Source organism: Topomyia yanbarensis, chromosome 3 (assembly GCF_030247195.1).
Source record: "Topomyia yanbarensis strain Yona2022 chromosome 3, ASM3024719v1, whole genome shotgun sequence".
In the NCBI taxonomy this organism is placed as follows: domain Eukaryota; kingdom Metazoa; phylum Arthropoda; class Insecta; order Diptera; family Culicidae; genus Topomyia; species Topomyia yanbarensis.
In genome coordinates this window covers 426,509,169-426,527,270 of record NC_080672.1, presented here as the reverse complement: position 1 = coordinate 426,527,270, position 18,102 = coordinate 426,509,169, and the positions used below count along the sequence as shown (strand labels likewise).

The 18,102-nt window shown below is 38.5% G+C and overlaps 1 protein-coding gene across 1 annotated transcript in view; it reads right to left on the bottom strand.

Annotated features, from left to right (window-relative positions):
- The window catches only part of LOC131693571 (division abnormally delayed protein), a 290,533-nt gene that overhangs the window by 7,318 nt on the left and 265,113 nt on the right, over positions 1-18,102 (bottom strand). Inside the window, exon 5 of the mRNA XM_058981494.1 lies at positions 6,416-6,597. Coding sequence (XP_058837477.1) covers positions 6,416-6,597 — 182 coding nt within the window. The remainder of the gene's footprint in view (positions 1-6,415; positions 6,598-18,102) is intronic.

Genomic DNA, 18,102 nt, shown 5'->3' with positions numbered 1-18,102 from the left:
ACCCCCGCCCACTTTGCTTGAAATTTTTGAAATTGGTGCTATGGGAAAATATAGAGGAAAAATATACTAAAAGCTATAATTTTTGAAGTAGCTATCAGAAAATTACAATTTATACCTCCTTTTAAAGGAAATGACCTTATTCGAAGGGAGATATTCTTCTTTCTAGAAAAATAAGGGAAAGGTGGGTACTGCTCTATTTTGACCCCAAAATCCCTTATTTTTCATAATTTTTCTGCTCCGTGATGCAAATCATACATATTTTGGAGTTTTTCTAATGTGAACAAATCTCAGAAATCGAACGGAACCTTTTTGAGCCTTGTCCGGGAAGTTGGGGTTATAGGACCTTTTGTCATTAATATTAACTTTTTTAATTTTCTCGTGTATATATCTCTATTATTCTTCAATCAATTTTCATGAAATGTAGCTTGTTGAACGTAGAAAATTCTTATGAATACAACAAAAATGAATTCGTTAGCGGTAAAATTCAGAAACATCAAATTTTTGGACATTAACTCTACAAATCACATTTTTTTCGTTAAATGTCCTAATACCTCAACTTCCCCTATTTTTCCAGGATGGAAACTTTTCTCATCCTCAGACGTATTTTACACTAAAAGTAGTAAATTTAATAAGAATTTTGTAGTTAAATGGAGTTAATATGTGCAGTTTTATGATAAAAATGTGAAATCGAGACTATATATCAGATAATTTGATGTTTCTGAATTTTACCGATAACGAATCTATTTTTATTGTGGTCTTCAGGATTTTTCACGTTTAACAAGGTACATTTTATGAGAATTGATTGAAGAATAATAGAGATATATGCACGAAAAAATGATAAAATTTAATATTATTGACAAAAGGCCCTACAACCCCAACTTTCCGTATTCTGACAAAGGACAAAAAGTTCGATTTCTGAGATTTTTTTACATTAGAAAAGCACCAAAATATGTATGATTTGCATCACGGAGCAGAAAACTTATTAAAAATAGGGAATTTTGAGGCCAAAATGACCCAGTACCCCTCTTTTCCCTATTTGTCTAGAAACAGGAATGTCTTCCTTCAAATACTATGGTTATTTACTTTAAAAAGAGGTATAAATTTTAATTTTCTGATTGCTACTTCAAAAGTTATAGCATTTAATATATTTTTCCTCCATATTTTCCCATATTACCAATTTCAAAAATTTCATGCGAAGTGGGCGGGGGTCTAAAATTGTCCAAATGATGTGAAATTTGGCATCTGAGCTTACTTTGACAATATGAGAGGGGGGGCCTTTGAGAATTAAAAAAAAAAATTTTTTGAAATGCCCTAATGCGGATACAGCACCACCTTCTGAAATCAATGCCCCCGTAAAGTACTGCAGAATCATAAACAAGTCCTTTATCTTTGGATGTGATACCAATGCATATGACACAAAATGGGGTAGCACGGATATAAATACCAGAGGTGAATACCTACTCGAATACCTTTCGTTAAATTATGTCAATATGTAACAACGTAGTTGTACCTACATTTATGAACGCAGTTAGAAGTGAAGTACTGCACCTCACGTTATGGAGCGCTCAAATAACGGAAAAGATAAAGAGTTGGCACGTTTCTGATGAACCTAGTCTGTCGGATCACAGAGACATATGTTCGTCATAGAAGCCAATAAACCCACAGTCCAAAATCACAGGGAAATAATTAAAACAAATTGGTGTGTATTCCGCACACATCTGGAACAGTAAAAAAGAACGGGGAGCAGATCTGGATAATGCGGCAAATGACCTACAAACGAGGATCATAACCGTCTATAACGACAGTTGCCCTCTTGTAATGAGGTATGTATGTCGAGTAGTTCTTTGGTGGATCGAAAATCTGGCAACACCTAGGAAGGAAGATAGGCGCCTGTTCAATAAAACGAAGATTACTGCTAATTAGTCAGACCACAGGCTTTTACCTGGGGATACCACCCACCCGGGTTTGAACGGTTTTGAAAATTTTAACTTTTAAAACGAAATTTACTTGTTTCTTTGCAATATATTCAAAAGACGTGTAAGTAGCGTTATTAATCCTTTTGGTTTCAGATTCATTTTGCCTGACTGATCCTTCATTTATAGGTGGTAACATCTACCAAATATATCGGACTTCCTTCACAAAACAAGGATATTGAAAAACAAATCAACTTAAAGGAAAAAATGTACCGCAAATTTCTTAAATTAGAATGTTACATTCCAAAAAGTAAATTAAAAATTCAATCTCACCAAATCACCTCACTATTGCTAGAGCTTATCTGTAGCTGCTATTTTGGTCAAATCCAACCGGTCTGGTTAACAATAAATGAATTTTTTCGGTCTTAACATTGGCTGCTTCTGCAGTGGTCCTTAACTACACTGAACCTACTCGCTGCACGCTGGATGCACTATCCTTCTCCTGTTAGCTGAGGAAGAGAACACTACTCATACGGGTTATGCTTCACAGCGAGAGTGGTTGGTGCATTTATATTCTTTGCGAGTAGGCGGAGAAGCGAGATTGTACGCCTAACTAAACCGACAAAACTGTTCATAAACGAGAAACATTAACAGCTTAAGGGGCCGTACATTAATTACGTAAGGCTTTTTTAGAGCTTTTCAAACTCACCCTCCCCCCCCCCCCATATAAGAGTTCGTAAGATTTTGGTGAACTCCCCCTCCCCCTACATAAGATCTTATCATGATTATCGTAATTAAAAATCGAATTGTTAATTCATCAAATAATAAGATAGCGAAAACGATATGTATAGAATTATTACAAGAAAACTCATGACAAAATTTAACTGTAATCATCTGCAGAATTTCAATTGCATGTCAATCTCGCCCAGTAGAAAGAATAACTGTTGTCAGATATTCAGTAACTCCAATTTGGTCCACATGATCTGCTTTGCTATATTCCACTTTTTTGTTGGAGACGAACCAATGCGACCAGTATTTAGATCTATGTGCTATATTCCACCTCCTTTGAATCTATTTTCCTGTGATGTAGAATTTAAAAGAGTTTATACCTCTTCTGGCATGAATTTATTCTGAGTTCCAGCTGTGACGCTTATCGTACGCATAGCTCCGAGTTAACCATCTTCGATTTTTCTTGAATTAGAGTTTACACTCTGGAAATATTTGACATTCAAGATCTTTGACAATCGCATGTTAGAACATTTTCCAGATACCTTGCGGATTTGAATCGAACGTTTGAAAAGGACAAAGTCGGACTAACAACACGAAGGGTATCAACACTTCTTAACTTGTAAGGCATATTGTGACTCCAGTGCCCGAACAGAACAATGTACAACCAAGAGCCAAAAAATTACTCATATTGTTCGATATACAAGGATTATATGGTACAAATGAAAATAGTTCCCTTTTCTTATTAAAAAGAATATTTTCCTTATGGATTTAATTTTTTAAACTTGTTTTATGATATTGCGTAAGAAAGGACAAACCCTCCCTCCCCCTCAGATAAGAATTTGTAAGATATTTTGAAACTCCCCCTCCCCCCATGTGCCCTTACATAATTAGTGTATGGCCCCTAATATGAACGACGCGAAACAGTGATGCATATTAGGCTTTGGCAAAACAAATCACTCTTTGGTGAACGTGAGTCAGTTATGATAATTTTCCAACCAGCGCTAAATTGATACGACGAGCTACAGCAAGAATGAAAGAGTGAATACTTCATATACACTCATTAGGTAAAAGGACGATCAATTGCTTCGATTCGAATTTCTGTCTGGTTTCAGCATTTATTCATGTTTTTCTTGAAGCATACTCCCAGGTCATCAAAAATCTCCGGGTCAAAGCCTTCCTACATGTGGCAACCCTTACCAAATACAACACTAAGCTGAAAAAGGCTAAAAAACTATCAATGCGCGAGATTCATGAAAACATCGGAAACTTTCGAGAGGCAGTTCGCCTTCAAAAAGTCTTATCAAAGGATCACACAAATGGCCTAGAGCAAGTAAAAAAGCCGATGGTTCTCTTACAACTGGCGATAGTGAAACATTGGATTTTCTAATGAACATCCACTTTCTTGGGCCGGTTGCGAAAGACAAGAATTGAAAGGTCAGGATTGTGATGGACTTCGTCCTAACAGGACTTGTGAGGCATCACAGAAACTGTCAGATTTTCACACCAGCTCTAATTAAATGGGCTATCAACACCTTCGAACCCTATAAATCCCTCGATCCTGTCAACATTCTTCTAATATTTATACAAAAATCGGACATAATTCTTCCCGATCTACTAAACATACTGAGATCCAGTCTTATGCTTGGGTACCCACCTATAAGCTGGAGAGAAGTTAGGGTAATATTTTACACTGTTGGCGTGCAGTAAACTCTTCGGGTAAACTTGAGGTCTCAAACAGAGATTGGCTACTGGTCCTACACGCCATCGCCAGACTACAATAAACTTATTCCTCCATTGTACGGTGGCCCAAAGTTAAACAAAAGCCCACCCAAACCAAGCTGACTAATGTTCAGAATCTAGCCTGCCTCTCTATCAGAGGCGCTATGAAATTAATACCAACTACAGCTATTGAGCCATGCTTCATCTACCTTCATTACACTAACATGTTATGAGGTAGGCGAGCCTTGGCTCTCGGAGCGTGCTAAAGGGTGAACTACTATTTGATGGCGAATTAAATGGTCACCTGAGTATAATAAAGGAACCTAAACTAAACCCTGTCTTGATCACAGTTCAAGATAGAATGGAGACTAAACCAAACCTCGACATCTCATATGAGGCCTACATAGTGCATTGTCATATGTGGAATGTAGGTTGTCCCATACTACCTCAAGGTACAGTATAATTCTATACGGATGGTTCTAAAATGGGTGACCTGATTTGCTCGGGATTCTATGGACCAAGAATTAAAGAAGCAATATTAACGGGAAAGTGGTCTATAGTTTCCCAGGCGGAGGTATGTGCAATATACTCGGAGGTCTGTAGAAAACAAAACTACAGGCACACAAAAATCACAATCTTCTTGGAAAACCAAGCAGCACCATTGGTCGTCGAAGTGTGAGTCCAAACTGGTTTGGGAACGCATCACATCTTTAAAAGAACTGGCTACTTGGAATAAAGTGAAGATAGTCTGAGTACCAGGCCACCAAGAAATCGGTGATAACGAAGTGGCCGACGAATTAGCCAGGCGTGGCTTATGAAACATGTTTGTTGGAGCAGAATCAGAAAAATTATCTCAAAAACTCAACACAGGGTTTAGGTATTTTTAACACAGAATATGTATGCCAAGTTTGAAAGAATACCGCAAATCATGTCTTTTCCAGAGACGTTGTACAAAAAGCTTCGTCGCCGAATCGTTTGTTGATATTTTTGCATAGAAAAATTACAGCATGTTATTGAAATGATACACTATAATGTACAAAAGTTTTGATAAATTTGCTTCACGCAAAGTTCTAAAAAAATCGCAAAAAAAGTGTTTTATTTTCACGCTGAAACCTTTACCGAGAATTAAAAAAAGTGTTGTACCAATAAATATCCACATAATTGATCTGATATATAAGATATAATTGTAAATATATTTGGTTGCAATAATTTCGTGTTTACCCTTTAGCTAGCTATATTATTAATTATTCGCAATAGGATAATCATTCTTTATTTAGCAAAGAAAGAAGGAAAAATCGTTGTCCGGTACTAAAGTAAGAAACACGTTGGTTTATCTTGTGGCGGGTTCTAGTCCGAATAAACACCAGAATATCCTGGTTCAATTAAGTGCGTAAAAATTACACTTGACAATGTCTATAGATATAATAAAATAAATACATGCAAGTAAATCGTCTAAATGCCGTTATTGACGGTGGCAAAAGTAAATCACAACACAAAGTATATTCTAAAAATAGCTAAAATAGTACGGACTGTCGTACTATATCAAATAAGAGTAGCAGTTTGTAGTTTAGAAAAAATAACCCGAAGCACATGAGGCTAAAGCCGAAAAAGATTTAACCGGTCGAGTTCGAACCTGAAAATTTTATCTTTCCTGATCAGAATGCAATAACCAAATGGTAATAGAATAAAATTTTCGCAATAAGCTGTGCTTTAAATTTGGCCTCGTTAGTAGTTAACAGAAAATTATAACAAGTAACAACGCGATATAGTTTTGATCTTGTTCACACCGCTAATATGTTGCAGTTTTCTAAAAGCATCTTGGGGAAGGGGTTTCAATCATAAACACCACATTATTTGGTGGCCTGACGTCGTTTGTTCATTTTAGCCTCTTAATTTTGCAATCCCAATTACTAAGATCAAACAGACGGGTTTACATAATCATTCCTAGGCGCCTTCGTGGACCTTCACGAGAATCATGATATATTGAGCGTTCAACGCTCATCGATTCCATCCGGTATGACATAATCCTGGTCGAAATAACAACTCATACTCACGTTGACGACAGTTGCAGGAACAGATCCTTGTTTTTGTCGATCGTCATTTCGAACTGGAGCATCTCGTTGATGGGGGCCAGTATCCACTTGTTGCTGTGCATAGCCGGCTGCAATGGTTGCTCGTACGTGCCGCCCAGATGATCGTTCTGCATAAGCGAAGGCGTTCCGCAGCCTTTTTTGACCTGGAAAAAGGTAATGAATGTGGATCAAACAATTGTAACAATTTATGTGTTTTGTCGTTTACTGAACCCCCATTAAATCTCTCCTTGTAGGCGTTTTCAAGGGCAGTCTCAGGCGGGAATGTGCAAAGTGATTTTAAATTGAAACTGACAGTCTAAGCTGGCGTTGATTTTGGTACATTGCTAGGCGTTAGCTGACGGGAACATGTGTAGCTAGTACCGGCAGTACCGACTGAATCAGAATTGTTTAATAGCCGTTTCAGCTTGTTCGCAAAGTGCATAAATATCAATAAAAGATAAAAGGCGATTCGGACGACAGAAATAGCGATCTAAATAGTTAGCAGCAGTATGCAAATAGTTGCAATATAAATTGTGACAGATGCTTGCAACCCGAAGAGATTCGCTCCATTTCACCAAGTTGCTTGGTACGAATGCAATCATACTTCGGTTCACGAACCAATAAAAAGTGTAAAAATTGAGATTAATGGTTTGCGGCGAAAAATCTAGGCCGTCACAATCTGGAGGTAAAAATAGTTAAGATTGCGATGACGGAAACTGGAACTGTGCAGGTTCAGCTGGACCAGTTAAAACCCGTATCGAGTATTGGTTGTAACTGATCGTAAAGGAAAGCAATAAAGGAACATTTTATGACGAGTATAGGTATTCTCTAATTCTATTTGCTTTCATTCCTCAGATTTCATCGAAACCGCGTAACAGTTTAGAAAGTATTAAATTGTTCATCCTGCTGTTTCATATACATCCAATTACTCTTTCCACTGGTTTGCCACTATCCGATACTACCGGGTGGCAAATTAATCTACATATCGCCGAAAACAGTTAAACGAAACAATCTCGAACGGTCGGTTAAATTTAACAATGTTATTAGAGCCGGTCGTAAAAATCAAACAAGTTCCATCAAAATGTTCGGCTTAGTCAGAATGTCACCTACCTTCGCTTGGTGACTGAAGTGAATCAGAGTCAGCGTGTACAAGCGAAGAAGGAATATCACTTAATCCTGTACCCTCGATGCGCTGAAAGAGGAAAGACTGTGGCAAAGTCAATAGGATCATTAAATTAAAAGGGGGCGATGATGCAAAAAGTTGCTCTTTTCGGTCAGAATATGATAGCGATCGTATATTGACGATCGGCCGAGAAGTTGGAATCTCTGGGTGGCAATGGAGCGGAATGCTGCATACAGAGCAGCGCACTGCGGAGTGCCAAAAATCAGCATCATCGCTGGGAGAGAAGGCTCGCGAAAGCGATAAGAGGGAAGACAATAAATTATATAAGGCCGAAATGAAGAGTCGGCAGAAGAAATGAAGAGCAAAAAAAGGGCAAAAAACTGCAACAAAATGGAATGTATTTCTGATTCAAAAAATCCAGTATAACCTGTTTTATGTGTGTTTTATTACTTGAACCGACAGCACTAAACGGGGAAATTGAATCCCTGTTCTGGAGAAGCGGATGAGATCGGAAGAATGCGCTTAACCTTTGAAGGGCCGTGATGGTTAAGTTTTGGGTGGAAATGATGAGTCAGAACATTGAACATTGTAAGGAAAAAATGTTGCAATTTATATTTATTAATCTGGAAACTCGGAGGAATTATCTCTTTAAGTGTATGTGTAATTAATAAAATTCTATTAAAATTTACCTTTCCGAAAATGCGAAACCAGTTTTACACGAAAAGTAATTTTCATTCATCTCACTGCCCATGATCGCATGTTTGTCTCATTTTTGGTGGGATTTCCCACATTTATCGTCTAACTGGCACCAAGTTGGTGCTAGTTATTGATGAGATTATTTCACAAAACATAAATCAAACTTTGTCATCAGTCGTTATACGTTCGTGTCCCAACAAGCTAGATTTTTTGTGTCCGTATGATCGACACACCAAGACTTTTTTGTCGCGACTACGACTTATTGTAGAATATAGGGGTCGTTCTTCATAATTTCAGAAAAAAACAGGAGTGATAGGTTTTGAACGTTAGTAACTTCCATTGTAAACCGATTTCCATAACATTCGTCCAAAGATTGTCTATGTTCATACGCTCATTCCATCTAAATTCCAACTGAAAATCTTAAACTGAGCATCTGTATATCATGGCCGGTATACTGAGAAGGCAATGCCAGCTGGTTGGTGGATTGTCTATTACGATACATATTATTAGATATGAATTACCAGTCAAAGTGTCGTTACAACGCGATTTTTACTTTGCATAGAGATCTTCTTCCTTGGTGAAAATCCAGTAGCTACGTCGCCTACTACTGCGTGGAGTTAAGTTAGTTTTCGGTCGTGTTATCGATTCGGTATATGCTGTTCCGGTTGGTTATGTTGTATAGGTTTTCAACACTGGCTAACTTGGATTGTTTGATGAACGCACAGGTTATTACGATTGGCCATTTTTTCAAATTTTGTTAATCATTGGCAGTACTGGTTCTTGATTTGGAGGTAGCAGACGCAGCACAGTGGTAGGTAGTACGTTGCGTACCTTGTACGATTCTAGTGGTGTTCAGACATTTGGCCGAAAGACATTTAACTGAATTCCGTTTGGTCGAACGCTCTTTGACCGACCTTCTTTTGGTCGGAAGGATCAGTTGATCAAATGGGTCATTTGGTCGAATATCATTTAACCGAATGCCATTTGGCTGAAAACCGAATGGGTAATTTGACCAAATGTTTGAATAATCATAATAGAGAAATCCATAGATACGATCTAATGCATAACGATTGTAATTTTTTGTCTTTAAACTTGCATTTACCATATTTGTAGTTGTTTAATGTACTGTGGACTAGGGCATTGCAAAAAAAAAAAAAAATTTTAATTCTCAAAGGCCCCCCTCTCATATTGTGACAAATGTCAAAGTAAGCTCAGATGCCAAATTTCACATCATTTGGACAATTTTAGACCCCCGCCCACTCCGCTTGAAATTTTTTGAAATCGGTACTATGGGAAAATATGGAGGAAAAATACATTAAATGCTATAACTTTTGAAGTAGCAATCAGAAAATTAAAATTTATACCTCTTTTGGAAGGAAATAATCTAAGTATTTGAATGGAGATATATTTGTTTCTAGAAAAATACATGAAAGTGGGGTACTGGGTCATTTTGGCCCCAAAGTCTCCTATTTTTAATGATTTTTCTGCTACGTGATGCAAATCATACATATTTTGTAGTTTTTCAAATATAAAAAAATCTCAGAAATCGAACGGAACCCTTTTGACCTTAGTCCGTATACCAGAAGTTGGGGTTAAATGGCCTTCTGACATTCATATTAGACTTCATCATTTTCTCGTGAATATATCTCTATTATTCTTCACTCAATTTTCATAAACTATACCTTGTTGAACGTGGAACATCCTTTGGATTATAACAAAAATAGATTCGTTACTAGTAAAATTCAGGAACATCAAATTATCTGACATATAGTGTCGATTTCACATTTTTATCATAAAATCGCACATATTAACTCCATTTAACAACAAAATTCTTATTTAATTTACTACTTTTAGTGTAAAATATGCTTAGGGATCACATGAGAAAAGTTTCATTCCTGGAAAAATAGGGGAAGTTGAGGTATTAGGACAAATAATGAAAAAAATGAGATTTGTAGAGTAAATATCAAAAAGTTTGATGTTTCTGAATTTTACCTTTAACGTTTTTGTTTTTGTTTTATTCCTCAGAATTTTACACGTTCAATAAGTTACATTTTATGAAAATTGATTGTAGAATAATAGAGATATATGCATGAGAAAATGATAAAATTTAATATGACTGACAAAAAGCCCTATAACCCCAACTTCTCGTATTCGAACTAAGGTCAAAAGGGTTCCGTTCGATTTCTGAGATTTTTTCACATTATAAAAACTACAAAATATGTATGATTTGCCTCACGGAGCAGAAAAAAACATTAAAAATAGGGGATTTTGAGGCCAAAATGACCCAGTACCCCACTTTACCGTATTTTTCAAGAAACAAATATATCTTCATTCAAATACTTAGATTATTTCCTTTCAAAAGAGATATAAATTGCAATTTTGTGATTGCTGCTTCAAAAGTTATAGCATTTAATGTATTTTTCCTCCATATTTTCCCATAGTACCAATTTCAAAAAAATTCAAGCGAAGTGGGCGGGGGTCTAAAATTGTCCAAATGATGTGAAATTTGGCATCTGAGCTTACTTTGACATTTGTCACAATATGAGAGGGGGGGCCTATGAGAATTCAAAAAAAAAAATTTTTGCAATGCCCTACTGTGGACATTTTCCCTCTTTTAAACAAGAGCTGTTTTGTCTATATATTCCTTAAATATGTCAACAAGAATATTATGTAATTGTCAAAATAGAACTCGATTAGGTCTGATTTCGGTGAGTGAAAGAGAAATATTGATAGACATCATGCCAGGAAATTTGCGGAAATTGCAAATATTATAATTACATTAGGTTTCTTCTTCAAATATTTTAAAAGTTATACCGAATTCCACGAGTATCGCTTATCGAATGAATGCAAAGGAACAAAACAAACACAACGACGGTAGTCCTCCAAGTGCGAAGATCGAGCCAGTAACTGGGAATTCACAGTAGAGAACTAGAGCAAAAAATTGAACACAATCACCCGCTATCTAAAACCAAAAAGCACGAGAAGTCGATCGACTGCCCAGAGCTTAGTTGTTCGGACTGAAGATACTAAAAACATCAAAAATCAGCCAAAACACCAATTATAATATATACAATAAAGCAACTAATACAAGAAAAGGCAACAACCAAAAAATTCATTATCTACAACAGAAACAGTCACCTACCACACAAATTCGATACTCCAAAACAAAAACAATTCTAACGAGGTTACTTCAACTACCCAAGTCGACTCAACAACCTACACATCCAACGCCATGCTCACTTACCCGCCCATTGGCGAATCGGGATCTCCCCACCGGTCACCTAATGGAAGCCCCAGCGGAAGATTGGCTGGTCGCCTTGACCATATTCAATCCACCACCCTAAAAGACATTCGGAGCCTGCCAGGAGGAGAACTAGGCCACGCAGAGATGCGACGACACAAACCAACCAACCGATGAGAGGAATCACTCTAAAAAACTTGCTCCACAATCACCTAACTCTACAGTCGAATATTCTTGACAAGCAAGCAACAACTCTCCGTTCCAGACCACGGTAAAAAGCGACGATCACCTCTATCTTAGAGGCTCCTTGCCATACCCACTGCGATTACTGGAAGGGCAGTTCGCCTACCCCACGCGATCATCCTCACCAACAAAGGCACATCCACTTCAACATCAACAATTCTATACTCTACTGTAGCCCGCATAGGGAAATAATCCCCATCAGCCTTATCCCCTGCATTGGCCCTGTCCGGGGTAGTAACGACCACAGTCGATGAGCCTCCGGTAGCGGCTTGTGCAGGGGACCCGATTCCTTTCCAGGTAAGTCAAATCACATCTTCCCCCAACAACGACCAGAGGTACGCTTCCGATTTCAGGCAGTCCACTGCAACGTCCTAGTAGCCATCACACTAGCCAATTAACGGAAGGAGGCTCATGTCTCCCAACAAGCGTCTGAAGATAAGCTCCACGTTCACCAAGTCCCATTGCTGGATACTCTTTATACCCAATTCGTTTCCATCTCCATGAACCCCTTGCCACATCTTCTGAGGTCACTGGGAGGGCAATCCACCAGTCCATCCGAGCATCCCCAACAGAAGAAATACAACCCTCCGAATGGGGAGGATCTGGGAAGGATGTCAGTCGGACCTATTGAGATAGAACCAAATATAATTAACCTATTGAAAACAGTCCTTCCAGCACCACAAATGGGAAGCAAGTATTCAGAACGAACCGGTGCTCTCTTGCGGCACAATGGAACATTCACTGCTTGAGTAACAACCTCGGTGACCTGCAAACGATAACCGTCAGAAACGAACCGATATGCCTCGCCCTACAGAAACACAATTTCGAAATAGGAAATAGGACCTATCACCATGGCTTGGTGGACGATACGTCTGGGACTCTGCAAATTGATATGACTTTTACCGGACGGTTGGCCTATGCATCCTGGTGGATATTCCGTCAGAATCGATAGAATTCGATATTGAACGCATCACTGTAGCATGTCTGTGTATGATAGATTTACGAGCGCGCCGACGGGGATACATTCGAGGATCACGATGTGGACCATTTTCACCGGCAGAAAAACTACACTCCGGATCAACTACCCGAACTCATGAAGTATTTCGAGGAAGCGAGTATCCTCCGGACCAGCGGAGTTCATTAGTGGAATCCCGAGGTGGCACGGGTAACCAAAGAACGACGTAAGGTGCTTCGGTTTCTTAGGAAAACACCACATGATCACCAGTTATGGGATGAGTGCTCCACCGAATACCGAAACATTGCTTGGAAAGCAATCAACGATGCAAAAACGGAAAGCTGGTCTGAATACATCGAGGGTATTAGCTCCGATTCATCGACAGCTGAGATTTGGAGAAGAGCCAACGCACTAAGCGGCAAAAGGCGTTAGGTTTGCTACTCCCTAACAATCATTGGTAACGCAATAACCGAATTTATCCTTATCGCTAACGAAATCGGCCGATATTTTGCTCACCTGTCGGCCACAAATCCCTACCGGCAATCTTTCTCAAGCGAAGAAGTACGCTGGAAGCAACACTGACAACATTGCCACCAGATCCGAGCAAGGGGTACAACAAGCCCTTCTCAGGAATTGAGTTCACGACCGCGCTCAACACCCGACGAGGCAGTCAGAAGGCCGAGATAACATAGGCTACCCAATATTGAGGAAGTTACCACATGACGGCAGACGAGCGACGAGTTGGATAGTTTTAACGCAGTATGGGAAGATAGACCCTTCCCTGACTCCTGGCGTATTGCCTTAACCGTTCCAATTCCCAAAAAGTGTCAAGGAATTAGAGCACCGAGTGATTTCAGACCCATCAACCTACTCCCATGCACGGAAAAGGTAATGGAAAAGATAGTGAACAAACCTCTCACAGAATTTCTGGAGGAAAACAGTTTTCTAGACCACCGCTAGTTTGCGTTTTGAAGGGGTCTTGGTATGGGAACCTATTTGGGCGCTTTCCGGGAGATAGTCAGTCAGGCGAAAACTGACGAATCTTCACTGACATAGCCATCCTTGACCTTGCAAAGGCCTACAACAGCGTGTGGCGTACTTCAGCAGCCGCGCTGTTGGGGAGTACGCGGGAATCTCGGTCACTTCATTAAGGAATATTTGTGTAAATGACAAATTTCGAGTTGTCGTAGGAGGATGCCAATCGAATCTTTTTACCGAGACCTATGGGGTTCCTCGAGGATCGGTACTTGCTGTAACTCTTTTCCTCGTGAGTATGAACACGCTTTTCGCTGCTCTTCCAAATGGTGTATACATTTTTGGGTATGCCTAAGCTGACCAACCGTACGGAATTTGGGAGGACAGTACGGATTTTTGGTCGTGTGTCCGGAAAAAATACTTGTATGGATTTGTCCGGAATTTGAACGGAATTTCCAACTTCAGTGGAAGTGGAAGTACTCCCGGGACAACAAAAAATGTTCCACAAATGGAAACAAATATATAAATATATTGGGTTCTTACAAAGGAATCTTCTTCATCCGACTTTCAATCTTGAATGTAACGTTATACGGATTTGGCCACAAGCCAATTATGCTGGAGGTTTCTTGCAAATTTCTTCGAGTGAGAATTTTCTAAGTGATTCTCATGCTGAAGGATCTGTGTCCGATTTTTATGCTTGATGTTTATATTCGATTGTAATATTTTAAGATAGTTGAAGTGGGTTTTACAAAGCATGTTCTATCCTTGCGACTTTAATTTTCGGTCGCTCAAATCTAAATACAAGATTCTTTAAAAAAAAACGCTAAACAAACAATCTATAGTCGATCAATCGAAAAAAACAGGTTTCGGCCGGGTTAAAATGATTTGGAAAAAAACCCGGTTTCAACCCAAAAATAGAAACCTCAGCAATACATAATAGAATAGCGACATAATAGGAATTGTGTTATATATCATGCTCGTTTGTATCAAAAACCGTCCATATTTACTGCTATAAGTTGTTGTGATGAGATTTGTTACTTCTATTTCAGTTATTGGGGTGATTTTATATTATGTGGATGCATCTTTGGCCATAACCGGAAACTCTAGTAATATGGGAGAACGGACTCTCTTCTAGGATATGAACCATACATTGCAAATTAAGTATCAGATTCAGAATCCGCGCGCGATCGTTTAAGAATACACGTAAATATGCGACTAGCCACACAGTTATAAAACCGAATTTATACACGAGAAGTTACATACACGCTAGCACACGCGACAAACACGTTCACATACAAACGCTTGAGCCCTTCGCGATCAGTCACGCATACCTACGCTTACGATCTTACAAACAGGATAACACTCCGGTGACTAAGTGAACGTTCTAGCACTTATAAATTTACAAACGCGGTCCGGTTATGTCCGGAAATTCTTCCTCTCGGCCCTAGCCGCCTAGGTCCATGCCCTCAGCTGGACTAATCAGGAAAATGACGCTAATATCTACTAGACAATACGTTCCATGGCGACATGACCGGAAACTCTAGTGATAGAGTTGATAGTGATAGAGAACTCACTCTCTGAACCATAAACTGAAAATTAAGTATTACATTAACGATCCGTGCGATCATCCAAGAACACACGCAAATATCCAAATGGACACCCGATTTTAAAATCGAATTTAAGCATGCGAAGTGACACGCTAGCACACGCGGCACACAAACATCTACGCGACAAACAAACGCCCACGCAATCTAACACAATAACATCCAAACGCTCGAGCCCTTCGCGAGGGTACACAAAGACGAACATACAATCGCGATCATCCATGTACAACTGCGCCCAAGATTTCATAAACACAAAAACGACCCCAATGATTTAGTAACCCCTACAGCACTTCTAATCCGATTAACGTGGTCTCAAGCGCACACAAATAAACGCTCATTCCAACGCGATCGTCAAGTTCATTCCACTGCACAACTGAACCGTACAGTCGATATCACAATCAGAATCACGGCCTGCTGCAATTGGACTGAAGCAGTGATGAGTGATTCTGATAGGGAGCCCTTCTGTGAACTCAGCTCTACAGCTCCAGTAGGAAAACTCTCGAAATAGAAAGAAAGGTAACAAAATTTAAAATATCTATGAGAATCGTATTGTGTAATAAAATTATGTTTTTGTCTGCCAGTTAGTATAAAATTTAGGAACATATTTAAAGCAGTTGCAAGAAAAACATTTTTACCATTTACTTCTCCGCGATGCAATCACATTAAATATATTTTCATTCTCTTCAGACTTTCGTTACCAAAAAATAAAACTTTAAAAAATGAGTTTTTTTTGTAGTTTTAGTTTATAATAAAAATTTTCTGTTTTTTAGTTACTGACGAGATGAATTCGAAACACAAAAAATAAAACTTAATTTAAGTTAGGTTTTGTGCCCTTAATGCACAAAGTGGTTCAGTCCAATTTTCCCTTATGGGAATTTAAGATTGCATAATGCCAGGCGTTTGGCTCCCGAGCCAAAAGACAAGAGTTCGTTTTCGCTTTCTCGTCAGCAAATCTGAGCCTCTGTGCTTGCTTCCCGGGACATCACTCGGGACAAGTCAGTTGCTTTGAACGTTCACATGTGACGTGTGAACTATTTGGATTTTTTTGTGTCTAACTAGTGCTAATTTGGGTACTAGTTTAGATACATCGTCTAACTGGACACCAAGATGGTGCTAGTTACTGACGAGATGAATTCGAAACTTCACGAAATTCACAACTTTTTGTACAGCATTTGTTTTTTGCGAAGAAGAGATTATTCCCTGCAATTTTTTCTCGGAGTGTTTTGCTGTGCAAAATACAGATCTCGAGACACATTTTTTTTAAACAATGCCTGCAAAAAATTTTAGGCCCTTTGAAAGTATTGCGTTTGAATCAAAATGCTTTGCTTTGCGTGCAAAATGCTCAGAACCCATACTGCCAAAACGTCTAATGTTTCAACTGTATCGAAGATGGTCGTTCGCGATTTTAAAGATTTTTGGGTGAATCTTGGAGGAATTACTGTATTGTAAAATCTGTCGGAAAGTGCCAATTTGAACAACAATCGCTGTAATATTTTAATTCTTGCAGAAAAGTGTTCGTTTAGTGTCGAGATATGCAAATTTTAAAAATAAAAGTGGAACTCTGGTCAAAGAACGGACTTCGAGTCTTTCCGTATTAGCCCGAGTTTTTGGAATATTTAGTTACAGGTTTCATAGCCTAGCCTTGCGAAAGTCACCTCTATCAGATGCCATCATATCAGGCATTCAATAATGATAATTTTCGATAGATTGCGCCAGGCAAACAAAATCATTTTGCAGAACAATCTACAACATGTCGTTGATCGTGAAGCACTACAATAAAATTCAATATCCTCGTGTTTATGGATAAAATCAAGATTCAACTGCCCGATACGGCACCTCGAACTTGTGATACGGTTTTTAAAAGTATCGCTGTACAGAAAAGTGTAATCGTTACAAGGGATACATGAAAAAACTAATTATGCCTAGATTATTTCAATGGTGATTACACAGTAATATTGCGTCCTTCCTACCTGATCCGACAATACAAAACACGACAGTAATATTTTCCAAATAATGCTTTGCAGTTATCAATGACAGACTCCTACCTCCATATTCTATGATGAAACGGTTCACTATCATAAACCGTAACAGCAGTCGTTAAGGAAACTCATCTCTGACAATTAATACCAATACACAGTCTTCAATTCCGTTGCCTGATCCCCAAATGGTTGCCAACTTTGTGACACTTGTTCAGGCAATAACGGCAACTGCAAAACCGTAAAAACTGTGTGCAACTTCAAATCAAAAGCCAGAGTTCTCAGTTGGAACGAAGAAAGAAAGAAGATCCAACCGTGCATGTACTGATGAGATGAATTCGAAACGCATAAGCATTTTATTTTTAATTTGTCGATTTGAATAGAACTCTGTTCTTACGAACAGCTGTTTTTGTGAATTTGAAGTATAGAATACATCCTTTTTATTCCAAAATTTGAATTTGAAAAAAATCTGTGCACGTTTCGGGTCTTTAGGCTCTGCACTAAGATTCTAATCAAAATTCATAATCCCGGGATTGGATGGTCGGGGATATTTAAATTCGAAACCTAATTATTTTGAATCCAATGTGTTGAGCAACAACACATAAATGAACTTACGAAATTATAACATCTGTTATAATTTCGTAAGTTTATTTCGATCGGAATGTCTAATTTTCTACAGAAACCTAAATAATTTCAAAGAACCTTCCTGCATGGCAAGAAATTTCAGTTCGTTGTGAACTTAACATGAAGAATATTAAAAAGAAGGTATTTTTCGTGGATTTTTTAAAAACATAATGCAAAGAACGAAACGATGTCTCGGAATGGTCGAACTAGACTTAAATGGTAAACTAAATAT